Below are 14,345 nucleotides of genomic sequence, written 5' to 3' on the forward strand. Positions count from 1 at the left end.
TAGGGCCACTCGTTATATGATTGAGGAAATTAAAAATGTTTTACACATTTCTGATGTGACCCCAGGTACCACAAAAAAGGGTATTATGTTTGGTGAGAAAACTACCAGTAGTTTTTCCCCCTTCTGAAGAATTAAATGAAGTGTGTTTAGTAGCGTGGGCTTCCCCCGATAAAAAATTGGTAATTTCTAAAAAGTTACTAATGGCGTACCCTTTCCCGCCAGAGGATAGGTCACGTTGGGAAACACCCCCTAGGGTGGATAAAGCGCTTACACGCTTATCAAAAAAGGTGGCACTACCGTCTCCGGATACGGCTGCCCTAAAGGAACCTGCTGATAGAAAGCAGGAGGCTCTCCTGAAGGCTATATATACGCACACTGGTATTATACTGAGACCAGCTATTGCTTCAGCATGGATGTGCAGTGCTGCAGCTGCGTGGTCGGATTCCCTGTCAGAAAACATTGACACCCTAGACAGGGACACTATATTGCTAAGCATAGAGCATATTAAAGACGCTGTCTTATACATGAGATGCACAGAGGGATATTTGCCGGCTGGCATCTAAAATAAGTGCACTGTCCATTTCTGCCAGGAGAGGGTTATGGACTCGGCAGTGGACAGGTGATGCAGATTCTAAAATCACATGGAAGTTTTGCCTTATAAGGGTGAGGAGTTGTTTGGGGATGGTCTTTCGGACCTAGTTTCCACAGCAACAGCTGGGAAGTCAGCATTTTTACCACATGTCCCCTCACAACCAAAGAAAGCACCGTATTATCAGGTACAGTCCTTTCGTCCCCAAAAGAACAAGCGGGGTAGAGGCGCGTCCTTTCTGCCCAGAGGCAGAGGTAGGGGAAAAAAGCTGCAGCATACAGCCAGTTCCCAGGAACAATAGTCCTCCCCCGCATGACGCTGGGGCTCAACAGGCGGAGCCAGGTACGGTGGGGGCCCGTCTCAAAATCTTCAGCAATCAGTGGGCTCGCTCACAAGTAGATCCCCGGATCCTTCAAGTGGTATCTCAGGGGTACAGGCTGGAATTCGAGACATTTCCCCCCCCCCCCCCCCCTGCCGTTTCCTCAAATCTGCCTTGCCAACAACTCCCTCAGACAGGGAGGCTGTGTTAGAGGCTATTCACAAGCTGTATTCCCAGCAGGTGATAGTCAAGGTGCCCCTACTTCAACAAGGACGGGGTTACTATTCCACAATGTTTGTGGTACCGAAACCGGACGGTTCGGTGAGACCCATTTTAAATTTTAAATCCTTGAACACATATATAAAAAAATTCAAGTTCAAGATGGAATCGCTCAGGGCGGTTATTGCAAGCCTGGAAGAGGGGGATTACATGGTATCTCTGGACATCAAGGATGCTTACCTGCATGTCCCCATTTACCATCCTCACCAGGAGTACCTCAGATTTGTGGTACAGGATTGTCATTACCAATTCCAGACGTTGCCGTTCGGCCTGTCCACGGCACCGAGGGTATTTACCAAGGTAATGGCCGAAATGATGATACTCCTTCGAAAAAAGGGAGTTTTAATTATCCCATACTTGGACGATCTCCTGATAAAGGCGAGGTCCAGAGAGCAGTTGTTGGTCGGCGTAGCACTATCTCAGGAGGTGCTACACGAGCACGGTTGGATTCTGAATATTCCAAAGTCACAGCTGGTTCCTGCGACACGTCTACTGTTCCTGGGGATAATTCTGGACACAGTCCAGAAAAAAGTGTTTCTCCCAGATGAGAAAGCCAAGGAGCTGTCATCTCTAGTCAGAGGCCTCCGGAAACCAAAACAGGTGTCGGTGCATCACTGCACACGAGTCCTGGGAAAGATGGTAGCTTCCTACGAAGCAATTCCATTCGGCAGGTCCCATGCCAGAACTTTCAGTGGGACCTGTTGGACCAATGGTCCGGATCGCATCTTCAAATGCATCGGTTGATAACCCTGTCTCCAAGGACCAGGGTGTCTCTGCTGTGGTGGCTGAAGAGTGCTCATCTCAAAGAGGGCCGCAGATTCGGCATACAGGACTGGGTCCTGGTGGCCACGGATGCCAGCCTTCGAGGCTGGGGGGGCAGTCACACTGGGAAGAAACTTCCAAGGACTTTGGTCAAGTCAGGAGACTTCCCTACACATAAATGTTCTGGAACGGAGGGCCATTTACAATGCGCTAAGTCAGGCAAAGCCCCTGCTTCAAAACCAGCCGGTTCTGATCCAGTCAGACAACATCACGGCAGTCGCCCATGTAAACCGACAGGGCGGCACAAGAAGCAGGACGGCGATGGCAGAAGCCACAAGGATTCTCCGATGGGCGGAAAATCACGTGTTAGCACTGTCAGCAGTGTTCATTCCGGGAGTGGACAACTGGGAAGCAGACTTCCTCAGCAGGCACGACCTCCACCCGGGAGAGTGGGGACTTCATCCAGAAGTCTTCCAACTGATTGTAAACCGTTGGGCAAGGCCACAGGTGGACATGATGGCGTCCCGCCTAAACAAAAAGCTAGAAAAATATTGCGCCAGGTCAAGAGACCCTCAGGCGATAGCTGTGGACGCTCTAGTGACACCGTGGGTGTACCGGTCGGTTTATGTTTTCCCCCCTCTTCCTCTCATACCCAAGGTACTGAGGATAATAAGGAAAAGAGGAGTAAGAACTATACTCATTGTTCCGGATTGGCCAAGAAGGTCTTGGTACCCGGAACTTCAAGAATTAATCTCAGAGGACTCATGGCCTCTGCCGCTCAGACAGGACAGCTGCTGCAGGGGCCCTGTCTGTTCCAAGACTTACCGCTGCTGCGTTTGACGGCATGGCGGTTGAACACCGGATCCTAAAAGAAAAGGGTATTCCGGAGGAAGTAATTCCTACGCTCATTAAAGCTAGAAAAGATGTAACCGTACAACATTATCACCGCATATGGCGAAAATATGTTGCGTGGTGTGAGGCCAGGAAGGCCCCAACGGAGGAATTTCAGCTGGGTCGATTTCTGCACTTCCTACAGTCAGGGGTGACTATGGGCCTAAAACTGGGTTCCATTAAGGTCCAGATTTCGGCTCTGTCGATTTTCTTCCAAAAAGAACTGGCTTCACTGCCTGAAGTTCAGACATTTGTCAAGGGAGTGCTCCATATTCAGCCTCCATATGGATAGGGCAGAATTGAGGACTCGTCCCCAATTTCTTCCTAAGGTGGTATCAGCTTTTCACTTGAACCAGCCTATCGTGGTGCCTGCGGCTACTAGCGACTTGGAGGACTCCAAGTTACTGGACGTAGTCAGGGCCTTGAAAATTTGTTTCCAGGACGGCAGGAGTCAGGAAAACTGACTCGCTATTTATCCTGTATGCACCCAACAAGCTGGGGGCTCCTGCTTCAAAGCAGACTATTGCTCGCTGGATTTGTAGCACAATTCAGCTTGCGCATTCTGCGGCTGGCCTGCCGCAGCCTAAATCGGTAAAAGCCCATTCCACGAGGAAGGTGGGCTCTTCTTGGGCGGCTGCCCGAGGGGTCTCGGCTTTACAACTTTGCCGAGCTGCTACTTGGTCAGGGGCAAACACGTTTGCAAAATTCTACAAATTTGATACGCTGGCTGAGGAGGACCTTGAGTTCTCTCATTCGGTGCTGCAGAGTCATCCGCACTCTCCCGCCCGTTTGGGAGCTTTGGTATAATCCCCATGGTCCTTACGGAGTCCCCAGCATCCACTAGGACGTCAGAGAAAATAAGATTTTACTCACCGGTAAATCTATTTTTCGTAGTCCGTAGTGGTTGCTGGGCGCCCGTCCCAAGTGCGGACTGTCTGCAATACTTGTATATAGTTATTGTTACCTAAAAGGGTTATTGTTGAGCCATCTGTTGAGAGGCTCTGTTATGTTCATACTGTTAACTGGGTATAATATCACGAGTTATACGGTGTGATTGGTGTGGCTGGTATGAGTCTTACCCGGGATTCAAAATCCTTCCTTATTGTGTCAGCTCTTCCGGGCACAGTATCCTAACTGAGGTCCAGAGGAGGGTCAAAGTGGGAGGAGCCAGTGCACACCAGGTTGTCCTAAATCTTTCTTAGTTGTGCCCAGTGTCCTGCAGAGCCGCTATTCCCCATGGTCCTTACGGAGTCCCCAGCATCCACTACGGACTACGAGGAATAGATTTACCGGTGAGTAAAATCTTATTTGTTTTATCTGTGTATTTCAGTCACCATATACCACTTAAATCCTCTGTCTGTGCTCTGCATTTGCACTCATGCTGCATAGGGGCTTTTTGTCAGGTACTGTCTGGCTATATTGTACAGTCATGCCCTAAGGTCACATTTCCACATAATGTCTGCTACACAGGCCGAGAGATCCGTGGCTGATCCTGCGTCATGCAGTGCTGACGCCGCAGATGCACCTGAGGAAAATATTCCAGCTGAGGGTCCAGTTACCGGGGGTTCAGTACCCCTCAGTCAGCCTGCAGCGCCGATGGAACACAAAGACCCACCCTGGGTTACATTTTCTAATTTGCTGACTACGCTAGTAACGAGACTTACGCTCCCTGTGGGACCTCCTGTGCCATTATAGCCACACATTGTCCCTGCAGTTAATCTGCGATGGGCAGATAATCTGTCAACTCTGTTACAGCAATTAAATCAGTCTTTGGTTAAACAAATATCTAACCCTTGCCCTCCTAGGACCAAAGGGTCATCTAAGCGGGCCATTACTTCCTCACAATCCACGCTTGTTACAGATGCTTCATCCGATGAAGATGGCGTATACACTGATCCCTTAGACACTGCAGATGCTTCTGATGGGGAATCTATTTTACATGTGGATGTTCCTGACCTCTTGGAGGCTATCAAACTGATTCTTCAGATTGAGGATAAATCTGAACCTCCAGATACGTCTATGAAACCCGCTAAGTTCAAATGTCAGAAGGTCACTAAATTAGTTTTGCCCCATTCTGACCATTTAGTTGACATACGTCAGGAATCCTGAGAGTATCCAGGAAGGAAATTTTCCCCGTCTAAGATGCTAGCTCATTATCCCCTCGCTGAAGAGTTAAGTAAAAATTGGGAAACACCGCCACCGGTGGACTTGCATGTCGCGCGTCTGGTGTCCTCTACTCTGCCTGTCACTACCGTCACTACTCTGAAGGAATCGACGGATAAGCGTGTGGAGGGTTTCTTGATTCTGACCTGCGGAGCTTGGAGCCCATGAACTGTTATCCCTGGACATACAGGATGCTTACCTACATATTCCTATTGCCATATCGCATCAGCAATACCTGCGGCTGGCTATTTGCAACCTACATTATCAATTCCAGGCCTTGCCTTTTGGACTGACCATGGCTCCGAGAATCTTCACCAAGGTCGTGGCGGTTATGATTGCTCTGCTCCGCTGTCGGGGTATCAGGATCCTGCCGTATCTGGACAACTTGTTGATCCTGGCAAACTCCCCAGAGGTTCTCTTCCATCATCTGGAACTGACGGTCCAGTTCCTGCAAGCCCACGGGTGGCTCATCAACTGGAAGAAATCATCCCTTGTCCCTGCTCAGAGCATGGTGCACCTGGGGGCATTGTTGGGGGGAACACATAACCAACTGTTCGTGTCCCGAGAGAAGGTCCTGAAGCTTCAGGACAGGATAAGATGCTTCCTTTCTCGTCCGAGTGTTGATACACTCGGCGATGCAAGTACTAGGCCTCATGGTGTCAGCTTTCGACATGGTAGCGTACGCTCTATTTCACTCCCTCTGCAGAAACTAATCCTTGCCAAGTGGGACGGCCTGACTCGCCTGATCAGGTCTCGTATGATTTCCTTGACTCCAGAAGTTCGTCTGTCACTGAGCTGGTGGCTACAGGACCAACAATTGAGCAGGGGTCATCCCTTCTGGATCTCCAGCTGGGTCCTCCTAATGACTGATGCCAGTCTGCTGGGTTGGTTCGCGGCGTTGGAGCAACACTCTCTTCAGGGTCGGTGGACCAGGGAGGAATCTCTCCTCCCGATTAAATATTCTGGAATTGCAGGCAGTGTTCAATGCTTTGAAACTGGCCCTGCCTCTGGTACAGAACAGGCCTGTTCAAGTACAATCGGACCACGTCACTACGGTGGCATACATAAATCATCAAGGCGGCACTCAAAGCCGCATGGCTATGTTGGAAGTGTCAAATTCTTCAATGGGCGGAACGCCATCTGCCAGCCATATCGGTAGTTTTCATTCCGGGGGTCCTCAACTGGGAAGCAGACTTCCTCAGTCGTCAGGACGTACACGCGGGAGAGTGGAGCCTTCATCCAGAAGTCTTTCAACTCCTAGTGGACAAGCGGGGCCTACCAGATGTAGACCTGATGGCATCTTGACACAATCACAAGGTTCCGGTCTTCAGGGCAAGGGCAAAGAATCCTCAAGCAGCGTTCATGGACGCCCTGGCAATTCCATGGAACTTTTGGTTGCCGTACGTGTTCCTTCCGGTGTCATGCCTGCCCAGGATAATAAGGAAGTTCAAGCAAGAAGGAGGAATCCTACCGTACTTCTGATAGCTCCAGTGTGGCCCGGACGGCATTGATTCTCCAATCTACAGGGTCTCTTGATAGCGCATCCTCTTCTACTTCCTCAACGCCCAGACCTCCTCGTTCAGGGCCCTGTGTTTTACCAGGATTTGTCCCGACTGGCTTTGACAGCGTGGCTCTTGAAGCTTCTGTTCTGAGGGCCAAAGGTTTTTCTGATGTCATTCAAACGATGTTGAAAGCCCATAAACCGGCTTCGGCTCGGATTTATTATAGGGACTAGAATTCTTACTTCACCTGGTGTGAAGCTAAGAATTTTGATGCATGCATGTTTCTGCAACGGGGCCTGGACTCAGGACTTCGTCTGGCCTCCCTCAAGGTTTATGTTTCGGCCTGGTCAGTGTGGTTTCAGATAAATTGCGAGACTGCCTGACGTTCATACCTTCACTTAAGGTGTTTTACGGATTCAACCTCCCTCTGTTCCTCCTGTGGCTCCTTGGGATTTGTTTTGGTTGTTCTGTATGCCCTACAAGAGTCTCCGTTTGAACCTCTTGAGTCTGTGGACCTTAAATGGCTTACGCTTAAGGTCTTCGTTTTGCTGGCCATTTCCTTTGCTAGACGGGTTTCAGATTTGGGTGCCTTATCCTGTAGGTCTCCCGTTCTGATTTTTCACTGTGACCATGTGGTTCTTAGAACTCGCACTGGTTATCTGCTTAAGGTGGTGTCATCCTTCCACCTTAACCAAGAGATTGTGGTTCCGGCCTTTATCTCTCCTGATTTGTCCTCCAAAGAACAGTCTTTGGATGTGGTACAGGCTCTCTGTGTCTGTGAAGAGAACCGCCTCCCTTAGGAGATCTGATTCTTTGTCCTTCTTGGTTTTCACAAACATGGCTGGCCTGCTAATAAGCAGACCTTGGCCAGATGGATTAGAATCGTGATTGCACAACCTTTTATGTACGGGCTGGACTTCCAGCTCCTGCTACTATCAAGGCCCATTCTACTCTTTCTGTTGGACTTTCTTGGGCGGCCCGCCGTGGCATGTCCCTAGAACAATTGTGCAAGGCAGCTACGTGGTCCCCTGCGAGCACGTTTATCAATTTCTATGCCTTTTGATACTTCCGCCTCCCAGGATGCTTCCTTTTAGACGCTGGGTTCTTGTGCCTGCTACAGTTTGTCCCCTCCCATGAGGAACTGCTTTAGGACATCCCCAATGTTATTCCCTGTGGAATACCAGTGTACCCCGCTGCAGAAAAGGAGATTTATGGTAAGAACTTACCTTTGTTAAATCTTTCTGCAAGGTACACTGGATTCCACAGGGTGCCCACCCTGACGCACTTGGCTTCTTTGGGTTTGTAAGGCATCCGCTGGTACCTTCTCCTGTCGTAAGAATGTGGTTCGCTGTGGCTACTAACTGTGATCGTCTCTTACCTGCTACTGCATTGGACTGGTTAACAAGACTGAGCTCCAGTGGCTGGAGGCGGGGATATAGAGGAGGCGATGCAAGGCATCCTGGGAACAGTCAAAGCTTTAGCCTGTTGGTGCCTCAGATCAAGATCCAACTCTACAACTCAATGTTATTTCCTGTGGAATCCAGTGTACCTCGCAGAAAGATTTAACAAAGGTAAGTTCTTACCATAAATCTCCTTTTTTGTGCACTGGTGCAGAGTCATGTTGGAATAGAAAAGGGCCTTCCCCAAACTGTTGCCGCAAAGTTGGAAGCATAGCATTGTCCAAAATGTCTTGGTATGCTGAAGCATTAAGATTTCCTTTGACTGGAGATAAGGGGCCTAGTCCAAACCTTAAATGGCTCCATACCATTATCCCTCACCACCAATTTTCAGTTAGCATAATGCAGTCAAGCAGGTAATGTTCTCCAGGCATCTAGACTTGCCCATCTGACTGCCAAACAGAGAAGCATTATTTGTCGCCCCACAGAACACATTCATTGCTCAACAGTCCAGTGTCTGTGTCCTTTACACCACTCCATCTGATGCTTGCCATTGGACTTGGTGAGGGTGAGACTTAAAAGAGAGAAGATTCCCTGTAGTAGGCACACTCTGACTAGTATACTTAAAGTCAAAGATGGCCACAGATTCTAAAATGTAACTTTTATTATAATCTCTAAAACATGAGCGAAATATAGTGCATGTGAATTAAATTGTGAAATTGTGAAAAAATCACTGTCTCCAGTGTCTTAAACAGGGTTTCAATATTTGTAACAATAATAGTTGCCAGGTGTCTTGCAATGATACATTTTGTATCTGGGAGTAAACAGCTCCCACATGTAATTTTAATTGTACCACCGCTATTATAATTTTAACTCCGTGTTTCCAGTGTGCGTATCACTGACTAAAATATACTATATTATTAATGGAGGGCCATAATTTGTCAAAGGGCCTAATATGGATATATAAATGAATTAATAAATTTGCTGCTTGGGGGATTGATGTCCCTGTGCTGCTGTCCTAAATGAATAGCTATATAGTGACTTGTGTATATTGATTCTCTCCTTAAGCTCCCCTTATTACTGTCTAACAAAGAAAATTTCACGGACAGTTGGGGCTTATTCTCATTCTCTTCACATATTATATGTGTGTGTGTCACTACTATTGATAGTACTCTTTACTGTATGGCTGTGAGTCGTATTTGTAATTCATATATCTACATCAATTGCACATGGTATATTATGGGATTTTTATTGTGTATTCACCATACAGCTAATATTTATTATCAATAATAATTTCTTTGATATTGTAATAAAGATACTCCGTTCTACTTGACCTCAATTGCACACGCATATCATATATTATAGAATTTTTATCTTGCGTTCACTATACAGCTAATATTTATAATTAATAGTAGAACAGTTATTTCTTTGATATTATAATAGAGGTGCTCAGTTGACAATCACCCATATATATTATTCACATATCAATCACACACACACGTGTAGGGTTTTGTTTCCTTATGTCACATTTATCATACTTTTTTTTTTTTTTATTATTTATTTATTCATAATGGGACAGTTGTTTGTTCAGTGTGTGTGTGTGTGTGTGTGTATATAGCACATATATTTTCCTTGTTTCTATATGTGCTGACGCATATCCCACAATGTAGCTGGGACCACAATCTATCCCCTCAATGTCTTGCCGCTCGTGCGCTAGTCAGTTTTACGGGACCGGCACACTGGGATCTTGTACTAAGAAACCCCAGTGCGGAAATACCCTCTGCTCCCTCACACCGCGTGTATCAGCGGGAAGCCGCTGACCGCGGCTTTCCCGTGTGAGACCACCCGCGTGGCTAGGTGTATTGTATGGCGGCCGTCCCCTGTGTGGTGTGCATACAATAGCACCCGCGGCGGCAGCAACTACAATTATAAGGCACAAATATTTAATTAAGAGCACCCTTGCTAGGCAGGCAACATAAATTGAACCGTGGATAAGCTAGATATTAAAAGGACACATAGTAAGTGCGTCCGATCTCCTGCATGCAGCTACTCTGCCATGGAAATCCATTCCATTATGCTCCCACCACAGTGTTTGTGCTTGCATTAATGCCAGTGGATGTTCAGAACTCTTCAGCTATGTAATCAGAGCATTGGTGACTTTTACTCATTAATCACATTAGCAGTCATTGACCCGGCTCTGGTTTTACATGATCTTCTGCGTCGTAGCAGAGTTGCTTTTGTTCCTAAACATTTCCACTTTCTAATATCACCTACAGTTGAGCATGCAGCAGGGATGAAATTTCACTGACCATCTTACTGCAAATGTGGCATCCTATCACAGTGACAACAGGTCTGATTGAAACACCTGAAGTCAGTAATTAACAGGCGTGGCCAAATACTTCTGTCCATATAGTGCAGTGATGGCTAACCTTGACACCCCAGCTGTTGAACTACATATCCCAGCATGCCCTGCTACAGTTTTGTTATTTGGCCATGCTAAAACTGATGCAGGGCATGCTGGGATGTGTAGTTCAACAGCTGGAGTGTCGAGGTTAGCCATCAGTGATATAGTGTGTGTATGTATGTGTGTATGTATGTATATGTGTATATATATGTATGTGTGTGTATGTATGTATGTATGTGTATATATATATATATATATATATATATATATATATATATATATATTTAAAAAAAAATATTTTTTTATTATTTTTTTTCAGCACTTTTTTAAGATTTTGCTGTTATAATACATATATACTGTACACATTAATGTTGGTTAATGTTTCCTTACCATTGAGCCTGTAACTGAGTTTTACAAGCTATTGGATGTTAATTCTCTGCAGAGATTGTTTTTGAGTGAAGAGTTTCGTATAATTGTGATACAGCATCACTTTCTACTATACAAGCATACTTTTGCTTAAATAGAAAGATGTCATAAGTATGTCTTTGTATTTTTATGTGTGATACATAAAATATTGCTTTTGTACTGGTGCTCTTATTATCTCGGTTAACACAAGCTTCTCCCATCCAGACTTGCAGAGTCCAGAACCAACCCTCAGGTTCTTGATATTGGAGTGACTGCAAGTGATCTTCAGACTGAAGAATGCTCCTCTCCTTTCAACTGGGACAGGATGGAGTTGAATCCTGCAGATGGAGATGAACTATTTATGTTCTGACACTGATAAAACACTGCCAATTATCAATGCAATAGTCCCAACAAGAATTCTTCACATGGGACCATAAACCAAAGCTTTATCTCTCCAGATTTGTTTTCTACCCCATGATGGTGGGAGTGGAGGGTAGGGTTGGTCATTACTTACTCATTCTGGAGCAAAATCAGACTACCATATTTGTCCAAAGGGCCGCAGCAAAGTCTTTGCAATAAAGAACTTTCTTTCAGAGGTTGTTGCTTCTGGAAAAAAAATCTGTTACACAATTTTGTAACTGGACATGTGCATTTTTTTTATGCTGTACATTGGGAATGCAACAGATGACACACCAGATTAGTTGCCAAGCCTACTATTCTGCAACCTTGGTTTTTTTTCTACACTTTGGACAAGATACAGTTACACGTGTATCTTCTACATTTTTCCTTTTTATTTTGTAGTGTACACAAGCTGGATTTTTTTTTTCCCCTGTTCTCCCATCCCCTTAAGTAAAACCCTCCTGGCTTGATGTGAAAATAGTCATGTTGCACACCACTGCACAAGCTTACCCAATTTGTTTGTCTCTTCCTACAGTATTCCAACAGCACAGTACATTTCATCTGCTTTACACAAATGATCGCACTTCATTGAGCACTGCACTTATTTCTTTCTTCTATTTAAACAAAAACTTATATGCTTTAATTTACAATTTTGGTGACAATGGTAGAATATTAGGTAATGCATTATCAATATATTCAAGACGCATGGTTTATATTGCAGTCTATATTGCTTAAACTTGAACTTTGTCCAGATGTCTCTTATCCTTCTGTTGGCTTCCACCTAACTTATGCACTTCATACACTGTATATGTTTACATGTCGACTGGATGTTACCTATATTACTGATCTAGATCTCTTTGTTTGGGTGTTGGATTGATTTGATGACCTAACCGGTTTGTCCACACTAATGTAACAAAACTAGTCTGTTACCGCTACTAAAATCTGTTCTTTCAAAACTGTAAACAATACACGGCAATTTAAAGCTGTAATAATTTTATTCTCTTGCTAAAAATGAATGCAGTACGTGTCCATTAAAGTTTATGATGGTTGATTATTTGATGTAGAAACACTTTATGGCTATGATCAGTATAGTTATGAAACATATCAGTATTTTAAAAGTATGCTTTGTAATGTAGCTACTTTATTTGTAACTTAAGACCTGTAACATGCATCTGTCAATTTTGATGGCATAGTCTGATTTAAAGGGTTAAGGGGTAAGTGTAATATTCTGCAAGGAGACTGCATCGGTAAGTGCCCGTTGGTTCAAAAAGGTAATTGTTTAAAAGGTGCCATTTGGACAACTTCTCCCCTAAAACATTGGACTGACTCGGCAGGAACTCGTAGATACCTGCATCTCATTACATTTACCGACCCCCTCCATGTTTGTCAACATTTAAGTGGGACTGGCTTTCTATTCTATTCACAAACTATCCTCCCAGTAAAGGTAATTTGGTGTCCCTATCATAAAACCCCTCCTATTTACTGTAGTTAGCATTGTGTCTGCGATTACCTTTTTGGTGCTGCACTGGTCCTATCACAAGAGTTCCAATACAGAGCTTTGAATGATTAACATTAGCACTGCTGTCTGGTCTGTTACTAATACACCACTGCTGGGTTAGGAGACTTTATATAACCCTTGTATAGTTAAACACCCCTTCATAGCCCTGTTCCCCAGTAGCTGGTAGGATGGGCACCTCTTGTAAGCATAAATGATGTAACCAAAATAAATTTCTACATCGGAAAATGCTGTATTTGACATATATATATATATATATATATATATATATATATATATATATATATATATATATATATATATATATATATATAATATATTAAATAAACATGCGTGTCATACATGCAAACCATGTACTCTACTTACTTGGCCACATATATTGTGAGATCAGGCATTCAGACCTTCTGTCAAGCAGCCAGTAAAGTTGAAAGGCTATGCTCTCAGAGGGATGCAGTGGCTGTTGCCTTCTGACCCAAGACTGAGTAATAAGCCTCTGAAAATGTTGGCAATTTCACCCAGTTGCTGATCTCACAGTATGCATAAGCGCCTTTTAATCAATGCAGTTTGGGAAGCAAATTATGTTTTGGTTAAAAATGCATAAAATCCTAACTTCTGGATTGAGTAGATAAGTAACTTAATTCTATATGGTAATTTGTTTATAAAATGTTTAACTGTTAAGACCCTAGTCCTATTTAATGCCCTCACTACGATTGGTTATGGCATCTCAGTCCATCAATGTTCATGAAGTGTTTTTGGTAGTTGCCAGTTCTAGAGCTGCTTAATAGGAAGCTTTTCCAGATCTAGTGCTAAAATGAATTTTTGCAGACTACACTTTTTCTGTCTCCAGTGCTGCATTTGCCTTTAAAGAGCTACTGTTCATTTGACCTTCTCGTGCTAAAATGATGGGCAATCGTGTCTGGTTTTAGCAAGAAGCTTAATTATTCAATTTTTTGACATTTCAGGGGCGATGAGCAGGTAAGGTCATATGGAGGGAAGGTTTTTTTGGTTCCTCCAACCCCCCCCCCCAGCTAGCTTAACCCAACGGCTCCCTGCTCGACTAAAAGTTGTAATACCAGTTTATGCTGCCAAACACCCATTTGTAAAACTAAAATTTCACCTGTTTTCCCTGTCACTTGAAATGTTTTGTACACCTCCTTTGACATTTATTTATTGTAGAAAGGAGTAGAATTATTTTTGTTTAGATATTACTTAAAATTGTATTGCCTACTCTAATGTACATGGGGAAAATATTTTAGCAGCGATATAATATATATTTTTCTTTTATACTGTTGTATGGTAATATTGGCAAACGTTTGAAAACCAAAATAAAAATCTTGGTTTGAAATGCTTGTAATGTGTGCATCTTCCTTCTTCTTTTTTTTATGTAGGATATTAGCTTTGAAGTTACCCCTTCACTTCCTAATCTAGTGATGACACCTATTCAGCTGAGGTTTGGTGGGGGGGGATTTGTTATGTTTTTTTAAAGAATTTTTCATTTCTTGGCAAAGAGTAACAAGTGTATTAGTTACCATTTTTTTTTTAGGGTCACTTTCTGAAAGATTAGAGCACTAGAATTTGAACAAGAAACTTTAATATAATGAATTCTGACCACCATGCTGTTTGCAACAACGCACCTATGTTTAGTATGAGAAGAAACTCTTTATTCAATTTTACCACCATTCCCACTTCAAACTGGCTGCCTACTTCACCTTTCATGAG

General features: G+C 44.2%; 1 protein-coding gene across 1 annotated transcript in view; it reads left to right on the top strand.

Annotated features, from left to right (window-relative positions):
* The window catches only part of LDLRAP1 (low density lipoprotein receptor adaptor protein 1), a 151,367-nt gene extending 137,392 nt beyond the window's left edge, over positions 1-13,975 (top strand). The window contains exon 9 of the mRNA XM_063954172.1: positions 10,937-13,975. Within this exon, the coding sequence (XP_063810242.1) occupies positions 10,937-11,081 (145 nt within the window). The 3' untranslated portion in view covers positions 11,082-13,975. The remainder of the gene's footprint in view (positions 1-10,936) is intronic.
* Positions 13,976-14,345: the final 370 nt, after the last annotated feature.

The sequence above is a fragment of the Pseudophryne corroboree genome, chromosome 2 (genome assembly GCF_028390025.1).
Source record: "Pseudophryne corroboree isolate aPseCor3 chromosome 2, aPseCor3.hap2, whole genome shotgun sequence".
In the NCBI taxonomy this organism is placed as follows: Eukaryota; Metazoa; Chordata; class Amphibia; order Anura; family Myobatrachidae; genus Pseudophryne; species Pseudophryne corroboree.